The following is a 22,352-nucleotide window of genomic DNA, read 5'->3' as shown; positions in this document are numbered from 1 at the left end:
CCAGTGTGCCCTATTTTCTATATGTGAATATTTTATCTTCTCTCCTCTCTCCTTGTACTTGATTATGTCCAATAAACATTAATTTATCCCTGTATATCCTTACGTGTTTGTGTATATACACTGTTGCTCCACACTTCCCTAGGATGGGATGGACAGCAAGGTACATGGCCCCAGCATCTTCACAATCAGAAGTAGCTTGGCGAGCAGGGATAGCTATGGTGCCCCTAGCATTAGAAACAGGATAGGAGCCCCGGGTTATCAGACAACAGAATAGCGACAGGCACAAGCTGAAGGTTTTACAATCAATGGCCCTAAAAGGCCCATGATCAGAACATCATTGAAAGTCTATGGATAGACTTCAATATAGCAGTGCATGCAAGACGACCCAAGAATCTCACAGACTTGGAAGAATTTTCCATGGAAGAATGGATGATAATCTCTCAGACAAGAATTGAAAGACTTGTCTGGCTACAAAAAGCATTTACAAGCTGTAATACTTGCAAAAGGGGGGGGGGGGTGCTAGTAGGTACTAACTATGCCCGTTTTTCATTTCGGAATTTATAAACTGTAAAAGATGAAAATATAAATGATATACATTTTTATTTTTTCCCACTTAAAATACAACTGAAATGTGTCATCTTTAACTTTAGCCCTCTTAGAGATAATTTCATCTTCAACTTGCTTAACCCCTTCATGACCCAGCCTATTTTGGCCTTAATGACCTTGCCGTTTATTGCAATTCTGACCAGTGTCCCTTTATGAGGTAATAACTCAGGAATGCTTCAACGGATCCTTGCGGTTCTGAGATTGTTTTTTCGTGACATATTGGGCTTCATGTTAGTGGTAAATTTAGGTCGATAATTTCTGAGTTTATTTGTGAAAAAAACGGAAATTTGGCGAAAATTTTGAAAATTTTTCAATTTTCACATTTTTAATTTTTATTCTGTTAAACCAGAGAGTTATGTGACACAAAATAGTTAATAAATAACATTTCCCACATGTCTACTTTACATCACCACAATTTTGGAAAGAAATTTTTTTTTTGCTAGGAAGTTATAAGGGTTAAAATTTGACCAGTGATTTCTCATTTTTACAACAAAATTTACAAAACCATTTTTTTTAGGGACCACCTCACATTTGAAGTCAGTTTGAGGGTTCTATATGGCTGAAAATACCCAAAAGTGACACCATTCTAAAAACTGCACCCCTCAAGGTGCTCAAAACCACATTCAAGAAGTTTATTAACCCTTCAGGTGTTTCACAGCAGCAGAAGCAACATGGAAGTAAAAAATGAACATTTAACTTTTTAGTCACAAAAATGATCTTTTAGCAACAATTTTTTTATTTTCCCAGCGGTAAAAGGAGAAACTGGACCACGGACGTTGTTGTCCAATTTGTCCTGAGTATGCTGATACCTCATATGTGGGGGTAAACCACTGTTTGGGAGAACGGCAGGGCTCGGAAGGGAAGGAGCGCCATTTGACTTTTTGAATGAAAAATTGGCTCCAATTTTTAGCGGACACCATGTCACGTTTGGAGAGCCCCCGTGTGCCTAAACATTGGAGCTCCCCCACAAGTGACCCCATTTTGGAAACTAGACCCCCCAAGGAACTTATCTAGAAGCATAGTGAGCACTTTAAACCCCCAGGTGCTTCACAAATTGATCCGTAAAAATGAAAAAGTACTTTTTTTTCACAAAAAATTTTAGCCTCAATTTTTTCATTTTCACATGGGCAACAGGATAAAATGGATCCTAAATTTTGTTGGGCAATTTCTCCTGAGTACACCAATACCTCACATGTGGGGGTAAACCACTGTTTGGGCACATGGTAAGGCTCGGAAGGGAAGGAGCGCCATTTGACTTTTTGAATGAAAAATTATCTCCATCGTTAGCGGACACCATGTCGCGTTTGGAAAGCCCCTGTGTGCCTAAACATTGGAGCTCCTCCACAAGTGACCCCATTTTGGAAACTAGACCCCCCAAGGAACTCATCTAGAGGCATAGTGAGCACTTTAAACCCCCAGGTGCTTCACAAATTGATCCGCAAATATGAAAAAGTACTTTTTTTTCACACAAAATTTCTTTTAGCCTCAATTCTTTCATTTTCACATGGGCAACAGGATAAAATGGATCCTAAAATTTGTTGGGCAATTTCTCCTGAGTATGCCGATACCTCATATGTGGGGGTAAACCACTGTTTGGGTGCACGGCAAGGCTCGGAAGGGGAGGCGTGCCATTTGACTTTTTGAATGGAAAATTAGCTCCAATCGTTAGCGGACACCATGTCGCGTTTGGAGAGCCCCTGTGTGCCTAAACATTGGAGCTCCCCTACAAGTGACCACATTTTGGAAACTAGACCCCCCAAGGAACTTATCTAGATGCATAGTGAGCACTTATAACCCCCAGGTGCTTCACAGAAGTTTATAACGCAGAGCCGTGAAAATAAAAAAATAATTTTTCTTTCCTCAAAAATGATTTTTAGCCCAGAATTTTTTATTTTCCCAAGGGTAATAGGAGAAATTGGATCCCAAATGTTGTTGTCCAGTTTGTCCTGAGTACGATGATACCCCATATGTGGGGGTAAACCACTGTTTGGGCGCACGGCAGGGCTCGGAAGGGAAGGCACGCCATTTGGCTTTTTGAATGGAAAATTAGCTCCAATCATTAGCGGACACCATGTCGCGTTTGGAGAGCCCCTGTGTGCCTAAACATTGGAGCTCCCGCACAAGTGACCCCATTTTGGAAACTAGACCTCCCAAGGAACTAATCTAGATGTGTGGTGAGCACTTTGAACCCCCAAGTGCTTCACAGAAGTTTATAACGCAGAGCCGTGAAAATAAAAAATGTGTTTCCTTTCCTCAAAAATATTTTTTTAGCCCAGAATTTTTTTATTTTTGCAAGAGTAACAGGAGAAATTGGACCCCAAAAGTTGTTGTCCAGTTTCTCCTGAGTACGCTGATACCCCATATGTGGGGGTAAACCACTGTTTTGGCACACGTCGGGGTTCGGAAGGGAAGTAGTGACGTTTTGAAATGCAGACTTTGATGGAATGCTCTGCGGGCATCAGGTTGCGTTTGCAGAGCCCCTGATGTGCCTAAACAGTAGGAACTCCCCACAAGTGACTCCATTTTGGAAACTAGACCCCCAAGGGAACTTATCTAGATGTGTGGTGAGCACTTTGAACCCCCAAGTGCTTCACAGAAGTTTATAACGCAGAGCCGTGAAAATAATAAATGTGTTTCCTTTCCTCAAAAATATTTTTTTAGCCCAGAATTTTTTATTTTTTGCAAGAGTAACAGGAGAAATTGGACCCCAAAAGTTGTTGTCCAGTTTCTCCTGAGTACGCTGATACCCCATATGTGGGGGTAAACCACTGTTTGGGCACATGCCGGGGCTCGGAAGGGAAGTAGTGACGTTTTGGAATGCAGACTTTGATGGAATGGTCTGCGGGCATCATGTTACGTTTGCAGAGCCACTGATATGCCTAAACAGTAGAAACCCCCCACAAGTGACCCCATTTTGGAAACTAGACCCCCCAAGGAACTTATCTAGATGTGTGGTGAGCACGTTCAACCCCCAAGTGCTTCACAGAAGTTTACAACGCAGAGCCGTGAAAATAAAAAATCATTTTTCTTTCCTCAAAAAAGATGTTTTAGCAAGCAATTTTTTATTTTCACAAGGGTAACAGGAGAATTTGGACCCCAATATTTGTTGCCCAGTTTGTTGTGAGTACGCTGATACCCCATATGTGGGGGTAAACCACTGTTTGGGCGCACGTCAGGGCTCGGAAGGGAAGTAGTGACATTTGAAATGCAGACTTTGATGGAATGGTCTGCGGGCGTCACATTGCATTTGCAGAGCCCCTGATGTGCCTAAACAGTAGAAACCCCCCACAAGTGACCCCATTTTGGAAACTAGACCCCCCAAGGAACTTATCTAGATGTGTGGTGAGCACGTTCAACCCCCAAGTGCTTCACAGAAGTTTACAACGCAGAGCCGTGAAAATAAAAAATCATTTTTCTTTCCTCAAAAAAGATGTTTTAGCAAGCAATTTTTTATTTTCACAAGGGTAACAGGAGAATTTGGACCCCAATATTTGTTGCCCAGTTTGTTGTGAGTACGCCGATACCCCATATGTGGGGGTAAACCACTGTTTGGGCGCACGTCAGGGCTCGGAAGGGAAGTAGTGACATTTGAAATGCAGACTTTGATGGAATGGTCTGCGGGCGTCACATTGCATTTGCAGAGCCCCTGATGTGCCTAAACAGTAGAAACCCCCCACAAGTGACCCCATTTTGGAAACTAGACCCCCCAAGGAACTTATCTAGATGTGTGGTGAGCACGTTCAACCCCCAAGTGCTTCACAGAAGTTTACAACGCAGAGCCGTGAAAATAAAAAATCATTTTTCTTTCCTCAAAAAAGATGTTTTAGCAAGCAATTTTTTATTTTCACAAGGGTAACAGGAGAATTTGGACCCCAATATTTGTTGCCCAGTTTGTTGTGAGTACGCTGATACCCCACATGTGGGGGTAAACCACTGTTTGGGCGCACGTCAGGGCTCGGAAGGGAAGTAGTGACATTTGAAATGCAGACTTTGATGGAATGGTCTGCGGGCGTCACATTGCATTTGCAGAGCCCCTGATGTGCCTAAACAGTAGAAACACCCCACAAGTGACCCCATTTTGGAAACTAGACCCCCGAGGGAACTTATCTAGATGTGTGGTGAGCACTTTCAACCCCCAAGTGCTTCACAGAAGTTTATAACGCAGAGCCGTGAAAATAAAAAATAATTGTTCTTTCCTCAAAAATTATGTTTTAGCAAGTAATTTTTTATTTTTGCAAGGGTAACAGGAGAAATTGGACCCCAACAGTTGTTGCCCAGTTTGTCCTGAGTACGCTGGTACCCCAAATGTGGGGGTAAACCACTGTTTGGGCGCACGTCGGGGCTTGGAAGGGCGGGAGCACCATTTGACTTTTTGAACGCAAGATTGGCTGGAATCAATGGTGGCGCCATGTTGCGTTTGGAGACCCCTGATGTGCCTAAACAGTGGAAACCCCTCAATTCTAACTTCAACACTAACCCCAACACACCCCTAATCCTAATCCCAACTGTAGCCATAACCCTAATCACAACCCTAACCCCAACACACCCCTAACCACAACCCTAACCGCAACACACCCGTAACCCTAATTCCAACCCTAATCCTAACCCTAATCCCAACCGTAACCCTAATCCCAACCCTAACCACAACTGTAACCCCAACACACTCCTAACCCTATCCGTAACCCTAACCACAAGCCTAATCTTAACCCTATTTCCAATCCTAGCCCTAATTCCAACCCTAACTCTAATTCCAACCCTAACCCTAAGGCTATGTGCCCACGTTGCGGATTCGTGTGAGATTTTTCCGCACGATTTTTGAAAAATCTGCAGGTAAAAGGCACTGCGTTTTACCTGCGGATTTACAGCAGATTTCCAGTGTTTTTTTGTGCGGATTTCACCTGCGGATTCCTATTGAGGAACAGGTGTAAAACGCTGCGGAATCCGCACAAAGAATTGACATGCTGCGGAAAATACAACGCAGCGTTTCTGCACGGAATTTTCCGCACCATGGGCACAGCGGATTTGGTTTTCCTTAGGTGTACATGGTACTGTAAACCTGATGGAAAACTGCTTCGAATTCGCAGCGGCCAATCCGCTGCGGTTCCGCGGCCAATCCGCTACCGATCCGCTGCGGATCCGCGGCCAATCTGCTGCGGATCCGCGGCCAATCCGCTGCGGATCCGCGCCAATCCGCTACCGATCCGCGGCCAATCCGCTGCGGATACGCTGCCAATCTGCTGCGGATCCGCGGCCAACCTGCTGCCAATCCGCTGCGGATCCGCTGCCGATCCGCTACCGATCCGCGGCCAATCCGCTGCGGATACGCTGCCAATCCGCTGCGGATCCGCAGCCAATCCGCTGCCAATCCGCTGCGGATCCGCTGCCGATCCGCTGCCGATCCGCTGCGGATCCGCTGCCGATCCGCTGCGGATCCGCGGCCGATCCGCTGCGGATCCGCTGCGGATCCGCGGCCGATCCGCTGCGGATCCGCGGCTGATCCGCTGCGGATCCGCGGCCGATCCGCTCTGTGTGCACATGCCATAACCCTACCCCTAACCCTACCCGTAACCCTAACCCTACCCCTAACCCTACCCCTAGTTCTAACCCTAACCCTAGTGGAAAAAAAAAAAAAAAAAAATTCTTTATTTTATTATTGTCCCTATGGGGGTGATAAAGGGGGGGGGGGGGGTGTTATTTATTATTTTTTTTATTTTGATCGCTGTGATAGAACCTACCACAGCGATCAAAATGTACTTGTAAGGAATCTGCCGACTGGCAGATTCGGCGGGCGCACTGAGCATGCGCCCGCCATTTTCCATGATGGCGGCGCCCAGCGAGGAGACGGCCGGACACCGGGAGGATCGCTAAGTATGAAGGGGTGATGGGGGGGTGGATCTGAGCACAGGGGGGGTGATCGGAGGACGGGGGGAGCGGACAGCAGGACGGGGGAGCGGGCAGGAGCACGGGGCAGCGGAGCACAGGACGGAGGGGACCGGACCACGCACCGGAGCACTGGGGGGGCGATCGGTGGGGTGGGGGGTGGTCACTTCAGGTTTTCCAGCCATGGCCGATGATATTGCAGCATCGGCCATGGCTGGATTGTAATATTTCACCAGTTTTTTAGGTGAAATATTACAAATCGCTCTGATTGGCAGTTTCACTTTCAACAGCCAATCAGAGCGATCGTAGCCACGGGGGGGTGAAGCCACCCCCCCTGGGCTGAAGCACCACTCCCCCTGTCTCTGCAGATCGGGTAAAATGGGAGTTAACCCCTTCACCCGATCTGCAGGGACGCGATCCCTCCATGACGTATACGCTGCGTCATAGGTCGGGAAGGCACAGACTTTCATGACGCAGCGTATGCGTCAAAGGTCGGGAAGGGGTTAACTGCTCACAATAACAGTAATTCTGATCAGGGGTGCCCAAACTTTTACATGCCACTGTACATGTTTGGTATCTGCGTATTTGTAATGACCTGGGGAATCATATTGCCAGGTCAGTTTTACCACATGGTGAACATGGTAAATAAAACAAAAACATTTTTTGTGGAATTGCACTTTTTTCGCAATTTCAACTCACTTGGAATTTTTCCCTCTGTTTTCCAGTACACTGTATGGTAAAATGAATGGTGTCAGTCAAAAGTACAACTTGTCTTGCAAAAAACGAGCTCTCATAACTTGGCATGTGGACAGAAAAATAAAAAAGAGTCATGACTCTTGCAAGAAGGGGAAAGAAAAAATGAAAATAGAAAATTCGCCAAGTCATGAAGGGTTTAAGTTGGGAGAATGTAATGAATTTCCTTTCATTTCATCCACCAGTACTAAAGAATCTCTCACCTCTGTCTCAAAATCCATGTTGAGTATACGGTCAGCCTCATCCATCACCAAGTACTTAATGGCTCGTAAATTAAATCCCTTTGTGTTTTCAAGGTGGTCAATAAGGCGTCCAGGAGTCGCTGTGGAAAGAAATAAAATAATCAGTGTCATGTAAAGAAAGCGCAAACAAGACGTTCTTAGCAATGTGCAAGTGTGTTCCCAGCATGGTCCATACAGCACGATTCCCTCCCACCTCCCCGAGCAGCTGGGAACCATCTCCATCACTATACAGCTTCAGGGAGGGAGCGGTTACAGAGGAGCACATCTGGCACTGTGTGCAGCTTCTCACTCCAGAATAAGTGTGTCCAAGTGATTGAGAACTAGCGAGCAAGCAACTGTCCTCTTCAGTCGGGCAGGGACAGCTGTTCGAATACTACTAAAAAAAACACTGACCCGCAACTCCGAACAGAACAAGCCAAGTGCGAAACGGTGCAAGCTGCCATGACTGCATAAAATACAAACAGAAGAATATACAGCAGCACTCTAAGCGCCTAACAATGAATATAGGAACCTTCAACTGCATTACTGCGATAAAGGCTTATAGAAATGGAGATACTTAGGGCATAAATTAGCTAATTCATGAGGCCTTGTGGAAGGTGAGCTTTCACCTGGCTGGCATTTTGTGCCTGTGGGGCGGCACGGCCTGGAGTCATGGGGACTCTGCTTCGCAGCATGGGTGCGGTGGGGCCCCAGGTCGCCGGCCCTGCTGGTGCAATGTCGCTGTGATGGTGGTATGTGCATGGCGCCACATCATTCAGTCTAGGGACCCACTGAGGTTCACGGTGACATGGCAGTGGGCTTCATACAGTCTGATCAGAATGTCACACTAAGAACCTCAGGTTCAGTTTGTACATTTTTGCTTAGTGGCATTAGATCAAAGTATGAATATTGGGCTGTGCGGACCATGCTCTTTCTACAGTTATTGCTGTATGCTTCTGTTTGTATATTCAGCCGTTAGAATAGTTTGAGAGTCACCAACATTCACAGGCACAAATTCAGTAAGATTGGCATTTTGTACCTCTCTCACTAAGCTCCATCTTTCACAAAAAAAAAAAAAAAAAAAAAAGTTGATGAAACTAGCATAAAACACCAAATTCCACACATCTTTTTACAAGTTTTGTAAAAGAATTTCCAAAATTTCAAACAAGGTATTAATACACGTTAAGTATTTGATGCAAACATTTCTGCTGCAAATACTAAAGTGTTTCCAGGAAAAATGCAGCATAAAATATGCACTTTTTTATGTGTTTCTCCCTATTCATAAGCATAGGTGAAAAGCATTGTAAAATTGCTGAAAGAATGGACATGTAGCAGATTTGAAGCTGCAACCCCTTAAAGACGGGGTGATTTTTCTATTTTGTCCTTTCCATTTTTCCTCTCCTTTTTCCAAGAGCCATAACTTTTCTATTTTTCCATTGACATAGCCGCGTGAGGTCTCGTTTCTTGCAGGACGAGTTGTACTTCTGATTAACATAAACTAATTTTTCATCTGATGTACTGGAAAGCAGAAAAAAAAAACAACTGTGGCAAAAAAGGGCAATTATGCAATTGTTTTTTGGGGTATTTTATTTATAGCTTTTCTTTTACCATAAAACTGACCTGGCAATATGATTCTCCAAGTCGATTATGGCAATACCAAACAAACATACGTTTTGTTTTATTTAAAGGGAACCTGTCACCTGGGCCTGAGCTGTGCATTACAATAGTGTATTTTGTGGACCCCGATTCCCCACCTATGCTGCCGAAATACGTTACCAAAGTAGCCGTTTTCGCCTGTCAATCAGGCTGGTCTGGTCAGATGGGCGTGGTGTCTTCCCCCAGATCTTGCTTATTTTTCCGTTGGTGGTGTAGTGGTTTGCGCATTCCCAAGTCCAGAATCCACTGCACAGGGGAGGGAAAAGAGCGCGATCTGCGCTATTCCCCTGGTGATCGGTGGGGGCGGCCATCTTCCTGTGGCCGCGCGTGCGCAGATGGAGCGCTCTGCTGCCCGGGGCTTCAGGAAAATGGCCGCGGGATGCCGCGCGTGCGCAGATGGAGATCGTGGCGGCCATTTTCCTGAAGCAGAGATGCGAACTCTTTTCCCTCCCCTGTGCAGTGGATTCTGGACTTGGGCATGCGCAAACCACTACGCCACCTACGGAAAAATAAGCAAGATCTGGGGGAAGACACCACGCCCATCTGACAAGACCAGCCTGATTGACAGGCGAAACCGGCTACTTTAGTAACGTATTTCGGCAGCATAGGTGGGGAATCGGGGTCCACAAAATACACTATTGTAATGCACAGCTCAGGCCCTATTTAACAGTATTTTTATCTCATACGGAAAAAACGGGGTGACAGGTTCCCTTTAACAGTATTTTTATCTCATACGGAAAAAACGGGGTGACAGGTTCCCTTTAAGTGGTGAAAAAAAATTCAGACATTAGTAAAAAAAAAAAAATAATAATAAAATATATAAATATACAAATTTGCTTCTGTTGCCACATTCCCAGAGTAGTATCATTTTCAATTTTCAGTATATGGAGCTGTGAGAGGGCTTGTTTTTTGAGCTCCAAGTCGATGTTTTTATTGAAATCACTTTGGTGTATATACGACGTTTCAATCGCCTGTTATTGCATTTTTTTCTGCCGTTGTGGTAGCCAAAAAAAAGAGATTTTTGTGTACTCACCGTAAAATCTCTTCCTCTTAGCCTCTAATTGGGGGACACAGGACCATGGGTGTTATGCTGCTGTCCACTAGGAGGCGACACTATGCATAATCTGAAAAAGATTAACCGTGGCTCCTCCTCTGCAGTATACACCCCTGGACGGCGTCAGCCTTCTCCAGTTTTGTGCAAAAGCATTAGGAGGAACGTAACATGAATAACATAGACATGCCTATAAGAAGGCCACTATGTACGAGCTCATAGAACAATATGAGAACTCAACAGTAACACTGGCCCGTAAAGGGCAACAGGGTGGGAGCTGGGTCCCCCAATTAGAGGCTAAGAGAAAGATTTTACGGTGAGTACACAAAAATCTCCTTTACTCTGTCGCCTCATTGGGGGACACGGGACCATGGGACGTCCCAAAGCAGTCCCTGGGTGGGAAGCAATGGACGAATATTGTGCAGACAGGCCCCTAAACTTTGGGCACCGCAGCCTGCAGAACCAGTCTACCCAGGCTCGCGTCCACTGTGGACTGGGTATGAACTCTGTAGTGTTTAGTAAACATGTGTAGGGTAGTCCAAGTGGCCGCCTTACACACTTGTTGTGCCGAAGCCTGGTGCCGAATGGCCCAGGAGGCCCCCACCATCCGTGTAGTGTGCCGTAATACCGGCTGGAAGAGGAGAATTCTTAAGGCAGTAGGCCTCTTGTATGGTGGATTTGATCCAGCTGGCAAGGGTAGCTTTGGAAGACGGCAGACTCTTACGGCCACCTTCTGGAAGGAAAAGAGAATCAGACCTCCGGAAGGACGCAGTCCTAGACACATATATACGCAATGCCCTGACAAGGTCAAGTGTATGCAGAGCCTTCTCCACTCTATGAACCGGGACCGGACAAAGGGAAGACAGAGAAATTTCCTCGTTGAGGTGGAAGTTGGACACAACCTTCGGAAGGAAGGATGGGACCGTACGGAGGACTACCTGGTGAATAGCCAGAAAGGGCCATCTGCAGGAGAGTGCTGTCAGTTCAGACACCCTGCGTAGCGAGGTGATTGCCACCAGGAAAACCACCTTCTGGGATAGAAGGCGGAGCGGGACCTCTTTAAGGGGTTCGAAGGGTGGTTCCTGCAATGCTGTCAGGACCAGGTTGAGGTCCCACGTTTCTAGTGGTCATCTGTAGGGGGAACCAATCGGAAAACCCTCTGAAGGAATATCCTTACTTGCGGCTTGGTAGCAATGCGCCTTTGAAAAAGCACTGAGAGGGCTGACACCTGGCTCTTAAGCGAGCCCAGGGACAGCCTGGCCTCCAGACCCGATTGGAGAAAACCAAGTAGTTTGGGGAGGGAATAAGGGAATGGGGTCTGGCTACGAGATTCACCCCAGGTAAAGAAAGCTTTCTAGGTACGGTAATAGATCTTGGCAGAGGCTGGCTTCCGTGCCCTGATCATGGTCTTAATGACGTCCGGCAAGAGCCCTGCTTGGGTTAGAACCCAGGTTTCAAGGGCCACGCCGTCAAATTGAGGGCCCCCGAGTTCTGGTGGTAGAACGGACCTTGTGATAAAAGATCCGGGCGGTCGGGGAGGCGCCAGGGGGCGTCTGCTGTAAGTTGTACGATGTCAGCGTACCATGTACATCTGGGCCAGTCCGGTGCGATTAGGATGGTTGGAACTCCCTCTTGCTTGATCTTCCTCACCACTCTGAGTATTAGGGGGAGAGGTGGAAAAATGTACAGAAGCTGGAACTGGGTCCAGTCCTGGACCAGAGGGTCTGCTCCGAGCGACCGCGGATCGTGTGTACTGGCCATGAAGTTGGAGACCTTGGTATTGAAGTGGGATGCCATTAGGTCCACATCCGGGGCCCACCAGCGATGGCAGATCTGGGGAAAAATTTCGGGATGGAGAGACTACTCTCCCGAGTCTATTCCTTGTCGGGTGAGGAAGTCTGCTTCCCAGTTGTCCACACCCAGAATATGGACCGCCGAGAGTACCGACCCTGTATCCTCCGCCCAGTGGAGGATGTGTGACACTTCTCGCATCGCCTGGGTACTACAGGTCCCCCCTTGGTGATTCACATATGCTACGGCCGTGGCATTGTCCGACTGTATTCTGATGTGAGAGGCTGCCAGTAAGTGATGGAAGGCCCTCAATGCCAGGAGGATGGCACGAATTTCCAGGATGTTGATGGGCATGGTTGCTTCCACTGGGGACCACTTGCCCTGTGGTATAGGTGCACCGCACCCCAACCCGACAGGCTCGCATCGGTGGTCAGAACATTCCATTGACCTGTGAGAAAGGATTTCCCCTTTGCCAGCGAGGTTGGCTTGAGCCACCAGTGCAGGGACCTCCTGGTTGACGAGGTTAGCTGGAACTTCCTGTCGAAAGAAAAGGGATTCCTGTCCCAGGACTTGAGAATGGCTAGTTGGAGAGGCCTGAGGTGAAACTGGGCAAATGGAACCGCGTCTATTGCTGGCCCCATCTTGCCGAGGACTCATGGCAAACCGGAGATCGAGGAAGTTTGCGGAGGAGGGTGCGAACTCCTACCTGGAGAGCCAGTGCCTTGACCTTGGGAAGGAGCACTAGACCCCTGGAGGTGTTGAATAGCATTCCCAGGAAGGTCAGAGACTGACTCGGGGTTGGTGATGACTTTTGTAGGTTGACTAACCAGCCCATGCGACTCAGAGTGTCGGTTGTGATTGAGACGCCAAGCTCGCAGTCCTTGAAGGTGGGAGCCTTGATGAGTAGATCGTCCAGGTATGGAACGACTACTATGCCTCTGGAGTGCAGGACGTCCTTGGTGGCTGCCATGACTTTGGTGAACACTCTGGGAGCCGTGGCGAGTCCAAACGGGAGAGCCACGAACTGGTAGTGGTCCTGGCCTATTGCGAACCTGAGAAACCTCTGATGGGCGGGTGCAATAGGTATATGCAGATATGCGTCTTGTATGTCTATGGAGGCGAGATATTCTCCCTTCTCAATGGACGCAATGATGGACCGAAGGGACTCCATGCAGAAGTGACGGACCCGTACATATTTGTTGAGCCGTTTTAGGTCCAGTATGGGCCGTACGCTGCCTCCTTTCTTGGGAACTACGAACAGATTGGAGTGAACCCTCGGAAGCGCTCGGCCGTGGAGACCGGTACTATGACTCCTGCTTGAAAAAGCGAGGAGACCGCTTGGTGGAAGGCACGAGCCTTGGCTGGTGGTTTTGGGGGGACAGAGAGGAAGAATCGGTCCGGTGGGTTGGAGGTGAACTCTATCTTGCATCCGGAAGACACTAGTTCCCTGACCCACCTGTCTTCTGTAATAGGCAGCCAGACTTTATGAAAGAGCAAAAGTCGGCCGCCTACTGGTGTGGTGTCTTCCGAAGTCCGTGAGTCAGGATGAGGAGAAAGTCTGAGATTTTCCTCCTCTGGGCTTAGACTGGCCTGCCTTTGACTGCCAGGTCTTGTCCGACCTTTGCGTCAATCGTGAGTTGTCCTTGCGTGGGGAACAGTTACGATTTTGTGCTGGACGCGAGATGGACCAGCCCGAGGAGTTCCGAAAGGATCGGAATCGAGTTTGGTTACGCTTCTCGTAAGTGCGTTTAGGTTTCAGTTGGGGAAGAGAGGTACTCTTACCCCCGGTGGCGTTGGATATCATCGTGTCCAACTGTTCACCGAAAAGTCGCCCACTGAGGTAAGGGAGGTGCGTGAAGGACGACTGAGGCTGCGTCCCCTTTCCATTCCCGCAGCCAGAGGATACGCAGAATTGTGATGGCGTTTGATGCTATCCCCGCTACACCCCTTACTGAATCCAGAGCTGCATGAGGCATGTAATCTGCTACAACTGCTACTTGAACCGCTTGGTCCGACAGCTCAGGAGCGGATGCTAGGAGGCCAGCTTGTAAATTTTTTGCCCAGGTCAGAATGGCCTTGGCAGCCCAAACTGAGGCGAACGCGGGAGCCAGGGATGCCCCTGCAGCCTCGAAAATTGAACGAGCCATGCGTTCTACCTGACGTCTGCTGCGTCCCTGAGGGTTGAGCTATCTGGCAGTGAAAGGAGGGTCTGTGCTGCTAGCCTAGAGACTGTGGGGTCCACTTCAGGTGGATCTGTCCATTCCTTGGTGTCCTTCTGTGGAAAGGTGTACCTCGCCTCCAGATATTTGCGATTAGCGAATTTTTTCTCAGGCTGTGAGAGCTGCTTTTTAAAGGATCGCCTTAAACTCTGGGTGCTTAGAGAAAACCTTAGGCGGCCTCTGGTGTTCTGGGGCCTCTGGTAGCAGATCAGAAATGTCCAGCACCCGATGGATGGAAGAGATTATGTCCTCAACTAGCGCTGTATTGCTAGGGGGGATTGGGATCAGGGACCCCTCCGTTTCCTTGTCTGAGTCGGAGTCACAGATACCTTCCTAATCCTGTGCATCACTGAGGCGTCCCCTGCTGGGTGAGCTGGGGCGGAGGACTTCTCTGGTCGGGGATTGCGGAGATCTGCATTGTCTGCCGCCGGCAGGGGACGGTCTAGATGACCTGGAACTACGGTGTCTCTCCCTAGAGGGGAATGACAGTGTGCTATGGGATGACGCAGATGGACTTGACCTATGGGTCCGCTTGCGTCCTGACCTACAGTCATGGCCAAAATTTTTGAGAATGACACCAAAATTATATTTTCACATCATCTGCTGCCCTCTGGTTTTTATTAGTGTTTGTCTGATGTTTATATCACATACAGAAATATAATTGCAATCATATTATGAGTACCAATAGGTTATATTGACAGTTAGAATGAGTTAATGCAGCAAGTCAATATTTGCAGTGGTGACCCTTCTTCTTTAAGACCTCTGCAATTCTCCCTGGCATGCTCTCAATCAACTTCTGGACCAAATCCTGACTGATAGCAGTCCATTCTTGCATAATCAATGCTTGCATTTTGCCTGAATTTGTTGGTTTTTGTTTGTCCACCCGTCTCTTGATGATTGACCACAAGTTCTCAATGGGATTAAGATCTGGGGAGTTTCCAGGCCATGGACCCAAAATCTCTATGTTTTGTTCCATGAGCCATTTAGTTATCACCTTTGCTTTATGGCAAGGTGCTCCATCATGCTGGAAAAGGCATTGTTGGGCGCCAAACTGCTCTTGGACGGTTGGGAGAAGTTGCTCTTGGAGGACATTCTGGTAACATTCTTTATTCATGGCTGTGTTTTTAGGCAAGACTGTGAGTGAGCCGATTCCCTTGGCTGAGAAGTAACCCCACACATGAATGGTTTCAGGATGCTTTACAGTTGGCATGAGACAAGACTGGTGGTAGCGCTCACCTCTTCTTCTCCGAATAAGCTGTTTTCCAGATGTCCCAAACAATCGAAAAGGGGATTCATCAGAGAAAATGACTTTGCCCCAGTCCTCAGCAGTCCACTCCCTGTACCTTTTGCAGAATATCAGTCTGTCCCTGATGTTTTTTCTGGAGAGAAGTGGCTTCTTTGCTGCCTTCCTTGAAACCAGGCCTTGCTCAAAGAGTCTCCGCCTCACAGTGCGTGCAGAAGCACTCACACCAGCCTGCTGCCATTCCTGAGCAAGCTCGGCACTGCTGGTAGTCCGATCCCGCAGCTGAAACAGTTTTAAGATACGGTCCTGGCGCTTGCTGGTGTTTCTTGGGCGCCCTGGAGCCTTTTTGACAACAATGGAAGCTCTCTCCTTGAAGTTCTTGATGATGCGATAGATTGTTGACTGAGGTGCAATCTTTGTAGCTGCGATACTCTTCCCTGTTAGGCCATTTTTGTGCAGTGCAATGATGGCTGCACGTGTTTCTTTAGAGATAACCATGGTTAACTGAAGAGAAACAATGATACCAAGCACCAGCCTCCTTTTAAAGTGTCCAGTGATGTCATTCTTACCTAATCATGACTGATTGATCCATTAACACAGGTGTGGGTGTTGATGAGGACAGGGCTGGCGATCAATCACTAAAACGATGTTAGCTGCTCCTTTTAAGGCAGGACTGCAATGATGTTGAAATGTGTTTTGGGGGTTAAAGTTCATTTTCTGGGCAAATATTGACTTTGCAAGTTTAGTAATTGCTGTTAAGCTGATCACTCTGACATTCAGGAGTATATGCAAATTGCCATTAGAAAAAATGAAGCAGTAGACTTTGGAAAAATTAATATTTGTCTCATTCTCAAAATTTTTGTCCATGACTGTAGATATGGATGTGCCAGGTTCGTCCTGTTCCTGAGTCAAGCTCTCCCTTTGCTGGGTAACGGTCATAGCTGAGGCAAGACCCTGCAGAGCCTGAAGCAATGTGGAGGTTAGGTTATCTATAGACTGCGTCATAGATTGCGACATCTGAGTAGCCCATAACGGCGTGGCAGACATCGAAACATTGGCAGGGGCTTCGACACAGTAGTCTGGATACAGTCCTGGCAGTGCGGGTACGTGCTGCCACTGGGGAGTGCGGTCCTGCAGGCTGTGCAGAATGCATAATAGCAGTCCTGCCAGGTTCTCTTGGACCTTGAGCCCGGCATAGTGCGCAGAGTGCAGCAGGGCTGGCTATGCAGAGGAACCTATAGGGGAGCCTTATAGGGAATATAGATTCACAGCCGAGTAAAAAACCCAGCTGTGATCTTACCCCACCAGTTTGCCCCTAGGTCCAGCGCCGAAGATCCACAGTCATGTGATCCCCGGAAACTGGCTGGCCTGGTCCTGCTGACCGGGAGATGCAGGGTTAATCCTTGTCCTGCAGCAGAAATGGCCGCCCTGAAGAAGAGGAAGGGGGAGAAGGGGGCGGAGAGCTGAAAAAAAGGGAGGCAGAGCTTTGTAAAAAAACACGCCCTTTCTGTCTCCAACCACCCCCTCTATGACACAGTAGAGTGTCATATTTGTCATCCGGGGGGCGGGCCGGGGGCAGAGAGGAGGCGGCGGCTTCAGCTAGGCCAAAGCCGCGGCCTAAATTAGCTGCCTGATGCCCAGAAAGGCTCCAGGCCGGCGCAAAAGTCCAGGAGGGGGTCGGGTCTGAACCGGACCCCCCTGGATTTAAAGGCAGGATAGCGGTGGGGCTATAAGCGGAAGGGGGGCCTGGTGGAGGGTCCCCCTGAGGCACTACACGATGTTCCAAATTATTATGCAAATGACATTTTTCTTGGATTTTCCTAAATGGTCAGTGCAAATGACAGTCAGTCTAATAAAAGTTATCACCCGTTAGAGTATACATCAAATTTTATTGAAGAAACCTCCCAATGATAACAGTATAATCTCCAAAATGAATAAAAACTCAAAATGCACTGTTCCAAATTATTAGGCACAGTAGTACTTCTAAATAGGGTTGAGCGAAATGGGTCGTGCATTTTCATAAGTCGCCGACTTTTGGCAAAGTCGGCGTCTCATGAAACCCGACCCGATCCCTGTGCGTGGTCGGCCATGCGGTACGCAATCTTGGCGCTAAAGTCGCGTTTCATATGACGCGTTTAGCGCCATTTTTTCAGCCAATGAATGAGCGTGGGCAGAGTGATGACATAGGTCTTAGGGGAGTGAACGCCTATCGTCATGTTATCGCTTGTGCGCAGTAGGGATTTGGAATGTGCAATACGAAATTTTCTGTGCTGGCACGGAGGGGAGAGAGGGAGAGAGGGAGAGAGAGAGAGAGAAAAAAAAAAAATAAATAAAAAAAAATAAATAAATAAATTCCTTCATTGGGTTTCGTGTTTCGGGCGAAACCCAACTTTTCACGGTGGTCAGCCGATTTCACTCGACTCGACTTTTAAGACAGTCGGGTTTCACAAAACCCGACTCGACCCTAAAAAACTAAAGGTCGCTCAACCCTACTTCTAAACATTTGATATGTTTTAAAGAACTGAAAATGCTCATTTGTGGAATTTGCAGCATTAGGAGGTCACATTCACTGAACAAAATCTATTTAACTCCCAAAACATCCTAACAGGCCAAGTTACATGTTAACATAGGAGCCCTTCATTGATATCACCTTCACAATTCTTGCATCCATTAAACTTGTGAGTTTTTGGATAGTTTCTGCTTGTATTTCTTTGCATGAAGTTAGAAAAGCCTCCCAGAGCTGCTGTTTTGATGTGAACTGCCTCCCACCCTCATAGATCTTTTGTTTGATGATACTCCAAAGGTTCTCTATAGGGTTGAGGTCAGTGGAAGATGGTGGCCACACCATGAGTTTATCTCCTTATATGCCCATAGCAGCCAATGACTCAGAGGTATTCTTTGCAGCATGAGATGGTGCATTGTCATGCATGAAGATGATTTTGCTCCTGAAGGCACGTTTCTGCTTTTTAGACCATGGAAGAAAGTTCTCAGTCAGAAACTCTATTTACTTTGCTGAGGTCAATTTCACACCTTCAGGAACCTTAAAGGGCCCTACCAGCTGTTTCTCCATGATTCCAGCCAAAAACATGACTCCTCCACCTCCTTGCTGACGTCACAGCCTTGTTGGGACATGGTGGCCATCCACCAACCATCCACTACTCTATCCATCTGGACCGTCCAGGGTTGCTCAACACTCATCAGTAAACAAGACTGTTTGAAAATTAGTCTTCATGTATGTCTGGGCCCACTGCAACTGTTTCTGCTTGTGAACACTGTTTAGGAGTGGCCGAATAGTAGGTTTATGCACCACAGCAAGCCTTTGAAGGATCCTACACCTTGAGGTTCGAGGGACTCGAGATGCACCAGCAGCTTCAAATAACTGTTTGCTGCTTTGTAATGGTATTTTGGCAGCTGCCCTCTTAATCCAATGAATTTGTCTGGCAGAAAACTTCCTCATTATGCCTTTATTTGCATGAACTCTGTATGTGCTCTGTTTCAGTCACAAATCTCATCAGAGTATAATGATCACTCTTAAGTTTTCGTGAAATATCTAATTTTTTCATACCTTGTCCAAGGCATTGCACTATTTAATGCTTTTCAGCAGCAGAGAGATCCTTTTATTTCCCATATTGCTTGAAACCTGTGACCTGCATAATAATGTGGAACATCATTTTTGAGTAGTTTTCCTTCAATTAGAATCACCTGGAAAACTAATTATCACATGCGTTTAAGATTGATTTCAGTGATTCATTGAGCACTGAGACACAATACCATCCACGAGTTTATTTGAAAAACAAATCAATTAAATCTTTATGACACTTAAATCCAATTTGCATAATAATTTGGAACACAGTGTATAGAGCTGGTGCTGCCGAAGAGACAGGGGTGCAGGGAGCCCTGTGTCTCAATTGTGCCATGCCTGCCTGCACTTCCCCCGGCCCAGACAGGAGCCCGCAGCTGGGCTGGGGTCCCTGGATGCAGGCGCAGTGTGTGCTGGCCCATGTCTGCTGGGAGCTGCAGAGTGCTACCTGTACAGGCCCCACCTGAGGCGTCTCAACCTAATGCCCCCAAAGGGGGATTAGGGAGGGTGCTGCTGTCACCATCAGGGGGCTTTATCCTCACCTCGACCTCAACCCAGAAACCAAAAGGAATTGGGGAAGGAGGGGGGTCTCGACTTCGAACCAACACCCGAGGGACTGGGGAAGGAGCGACATGGGGTATAGCCATCTCGACTTCAACCGGGCACCCCATAATAGGGGTCGAGGAAGGAGCCATGCCAGGAGTCTCACAGGAGACCCTCTTTTCTTTATCTGTAATCCCGTTGGAAAAAACAGAGTAAAAAAATTTTTTTAGGTGTGCCTCCTATGCGACACTAAGCAAAAACTGCAGAAGGCTGACGCCGTCCAGGGGTGTATACTGCAGACGAGGAGCCGTCACGGTTAATCTTTTTCAGCTTATGCATAGTGTTGCCTCCTAGTGGACAGCAGCATAACACCCATGGTCCTGTGTCCCCCAATGAGGCGACAGAGTAAACGTAATTCTGGCATTTTGATTCTTTTTCTTGTTACACCTTTCACAGATTGGATTAATTTATTTTATATTTTGACAGAGCAGACTTTTACGAATGCAGCGATACCAAATGTGTATTTTTTAGTTCTTAATTTTTAATGTGATAAAAGGGGGTGATTTGAACTTTTATTTTCCTTTTCATGTTTTTTTTTTCACTTTGCACTGTATTTGTTATTTCCTTTAGGGGACTTAAATCTGGATTCATCCAATCACTTGCACTATATACCGCAATGCCACAACTTTGCTGTAAATAGTAAAAATCACAACTACGCAGGTGGGGGGAGAGGATAAAAAGGCAAATACTTAACGTGTGCACATATTCTAAGAAGGATTTGTACTCCATGTCTACTAAATGAAAAACCAGTCCAGGCACAGTATTGTATGAAAAAAAAAAGACATTTTAATACTAAGTACTCAAGCAGCTGATCTGCACATTTCTTTAAGAATATTAACCTCTTTACGGCCTATGACGTATAGGTACAGGCGAGGAGCCTGCAGGCAAGGAGCTTGCAACTTTTCTGGCACATGTCAGCTGATTTAATCAGCTCAATAAAACAGCCTGTCTTTATTAGGCTGAGGATCCAGTTGCTTCTGGAAATCTTCTCTCAAACAGGAAGGAAGAGGGGAAACGCATCACTGTTTTTTTTTTTTACTGCCATGAAAGGAGGGAGAGAGGGGCTCCAAACAGAAAGGAAGAATTGTAGAGCCGTCGATCTTGTCCCAATCTCTATGGGGTCTCCTCCGATTAAAACTTGTGCACTGAAAGGATTACTTATAAGTTGGGATGGAGAGGTTGGGGAATCCTTTCTTACGATCGCCTGCCTAATATCATCCAAGGCAGACCCAAATAAAAATTCACCTTCACAGGGATTCGATCAGAGTTTAGATTTCATTTGAAGGTCCCCTGACCAACATTTGAACCAGAAGGCGCTACAAGTTGCATAAGAAAACGAGTAAGCCAATGAATCCGAGAGGAATGCCACCCATTTGGATGGAGTGCTGAAATCAAATCTTCCCCTTCCTGTTACTCAGTACTGTTTTCACCAGCAAGATTGGCACCCTCCAGCCACCTCTTCAAATCCGGACTCCTGCGCCGAGGCTCCCGCCTCTCCTCTTCATTCATCAAAAGGATAGTTCCTTTTAAAAGATGGGAGAGAGAGAGACTTTTTTCTGTTTTTTCTTTTTCCCACTTCCTCTTTACATCAGTTACAAGCTTCTCATTTAGGGGAAAGAACAGACGCATTATTTACTCTAAACTGCCTAACATTATATCCTGGACAGATTTTTCCGGTTTTAGATCTACTATTCCCATTGTGGATCTGATAGCCTTAACAAGATTATCTGTCTTCTCTACAGGAATGCATTGACTCCCTACCATGTCCTCATCTGATGATGAAGTGGATGAATCTATGCCTCTAATCTTCACACTCTTCGTCCACACCGTCAGAAACATCAGACTCTGAGCACCACTCCCTAGTTCTCTTTTTATCCTTACTTCCTTCCCCCCGGGTCAGGAGTTTAATGAAATTCTTAACCTTCATTTCAATAATAGATCTTAATTCGGAGGCAAAGACAGGAGTTTCTTCACATAACATCTGTTCAGTACACAACTGATAAGAGCCTTTTCTCCCAGGTAACAGGAAACTCCTCCCCACAGAGCACACAATCCCTGTAGGATTTGCTACACACTTTCTTCTCCAATAAAAAAAAAAAAAAAAAAAAAAGAAAGGGGACCCCCATTACAAAGTAAACTTTCACAAAGACCACTTGCCACTCAGAAGGAACCAAGGGAACCCGATAGATCTCCTCTGGAGGGCAGAGATTTGTTCACCTTGCTGGAGCCTCTGCTCTGCTGAGTGGACCTGCTGCTTCTTCGGTCCAAGCATCCACTGCCACCACTGCCATGTCCACGATGCCGTGAAGTTGTGTGGGGACTTTTATGCTGCCACAACTTTCGTTATTGCTGCTGCTCTGGTTCCTGTGACTCTTGGCCCTCCATTCTAGCTGGAGCGACCGACGGAGCTATAAGTTATACTGCTCTTGCTGGTCTAACCACTTTTAAAGCGGGACCAGCCAACAGCATGCGCCTCTCCTGGCTTCATCCCCAGAAATTACGTCCGGTCACCTGACCCTGGTGCACACGTCATAAGGGAGCGCCTCTGGGAACGTCTCCGGAAAGCCCCCAAACATGGCGCCACAACTGCGCTCGTACGTTCAACCATTAAGGCCCCCTGGAACCAGTGGTAGCTCTTCAGGACACCAGCCATGGCAGGGGCAACCTGGCTGCCCAAGTCGACTTTGCCAGCCTTGGAATACTGACGTACATCTTTTCTTCAGGTATGCCCACTGAAATCAATTCTATA

At 47.1% G+C, this 22,352-nt stretch overlaps 1 protein-coding gene across 3 annotated transcripts in view; it reads right to left on the bottom strand.

Moving 5' to 3' along the window:
- DDX47 (DEAD-box helicase 47) overlaps positions 1 to 22,352 on the bottom strand; it is a 100,409-nt gene that overhangs the window by 52,174 nt on the left and 25,883 nt on the right. For all 3 annotated transcript variants that reach the window (XM_077277820.1, XM_077277822.1, XM_077277821.1), the window contains exon 5: positions 7,443 to 7,561. In XM_077277820.1, the coding sequence (XP_077133935.1) occupies positions 7,443 to 7,561 (119 nt within the window). The remainder of the gene's footprint in view (positions 1 to 7,442; positions 7,562 to 22,352) is intronic.

Source organism: Ranitomeya variabilis, chromosome 8 (genome assembly GCF_051348905.1).
Source record: "Ranitomeya variabilis isolate aRanVar5 chromosome 8, aRanVar5.hap1, whole genome shotgun sequence".
In the NCBI taxonomy this organism is placed as follows: Eukaryota; Metazoa; Chordata; class Amphibia; order Anura; family Dendrobatidae; genus Ranitomeya; species Ranitomeya variabilis.
Note: the sequence above shows the minus strand (reverse complement) of the source record. Positions and strands in the feature narration are given on the sequence as shown.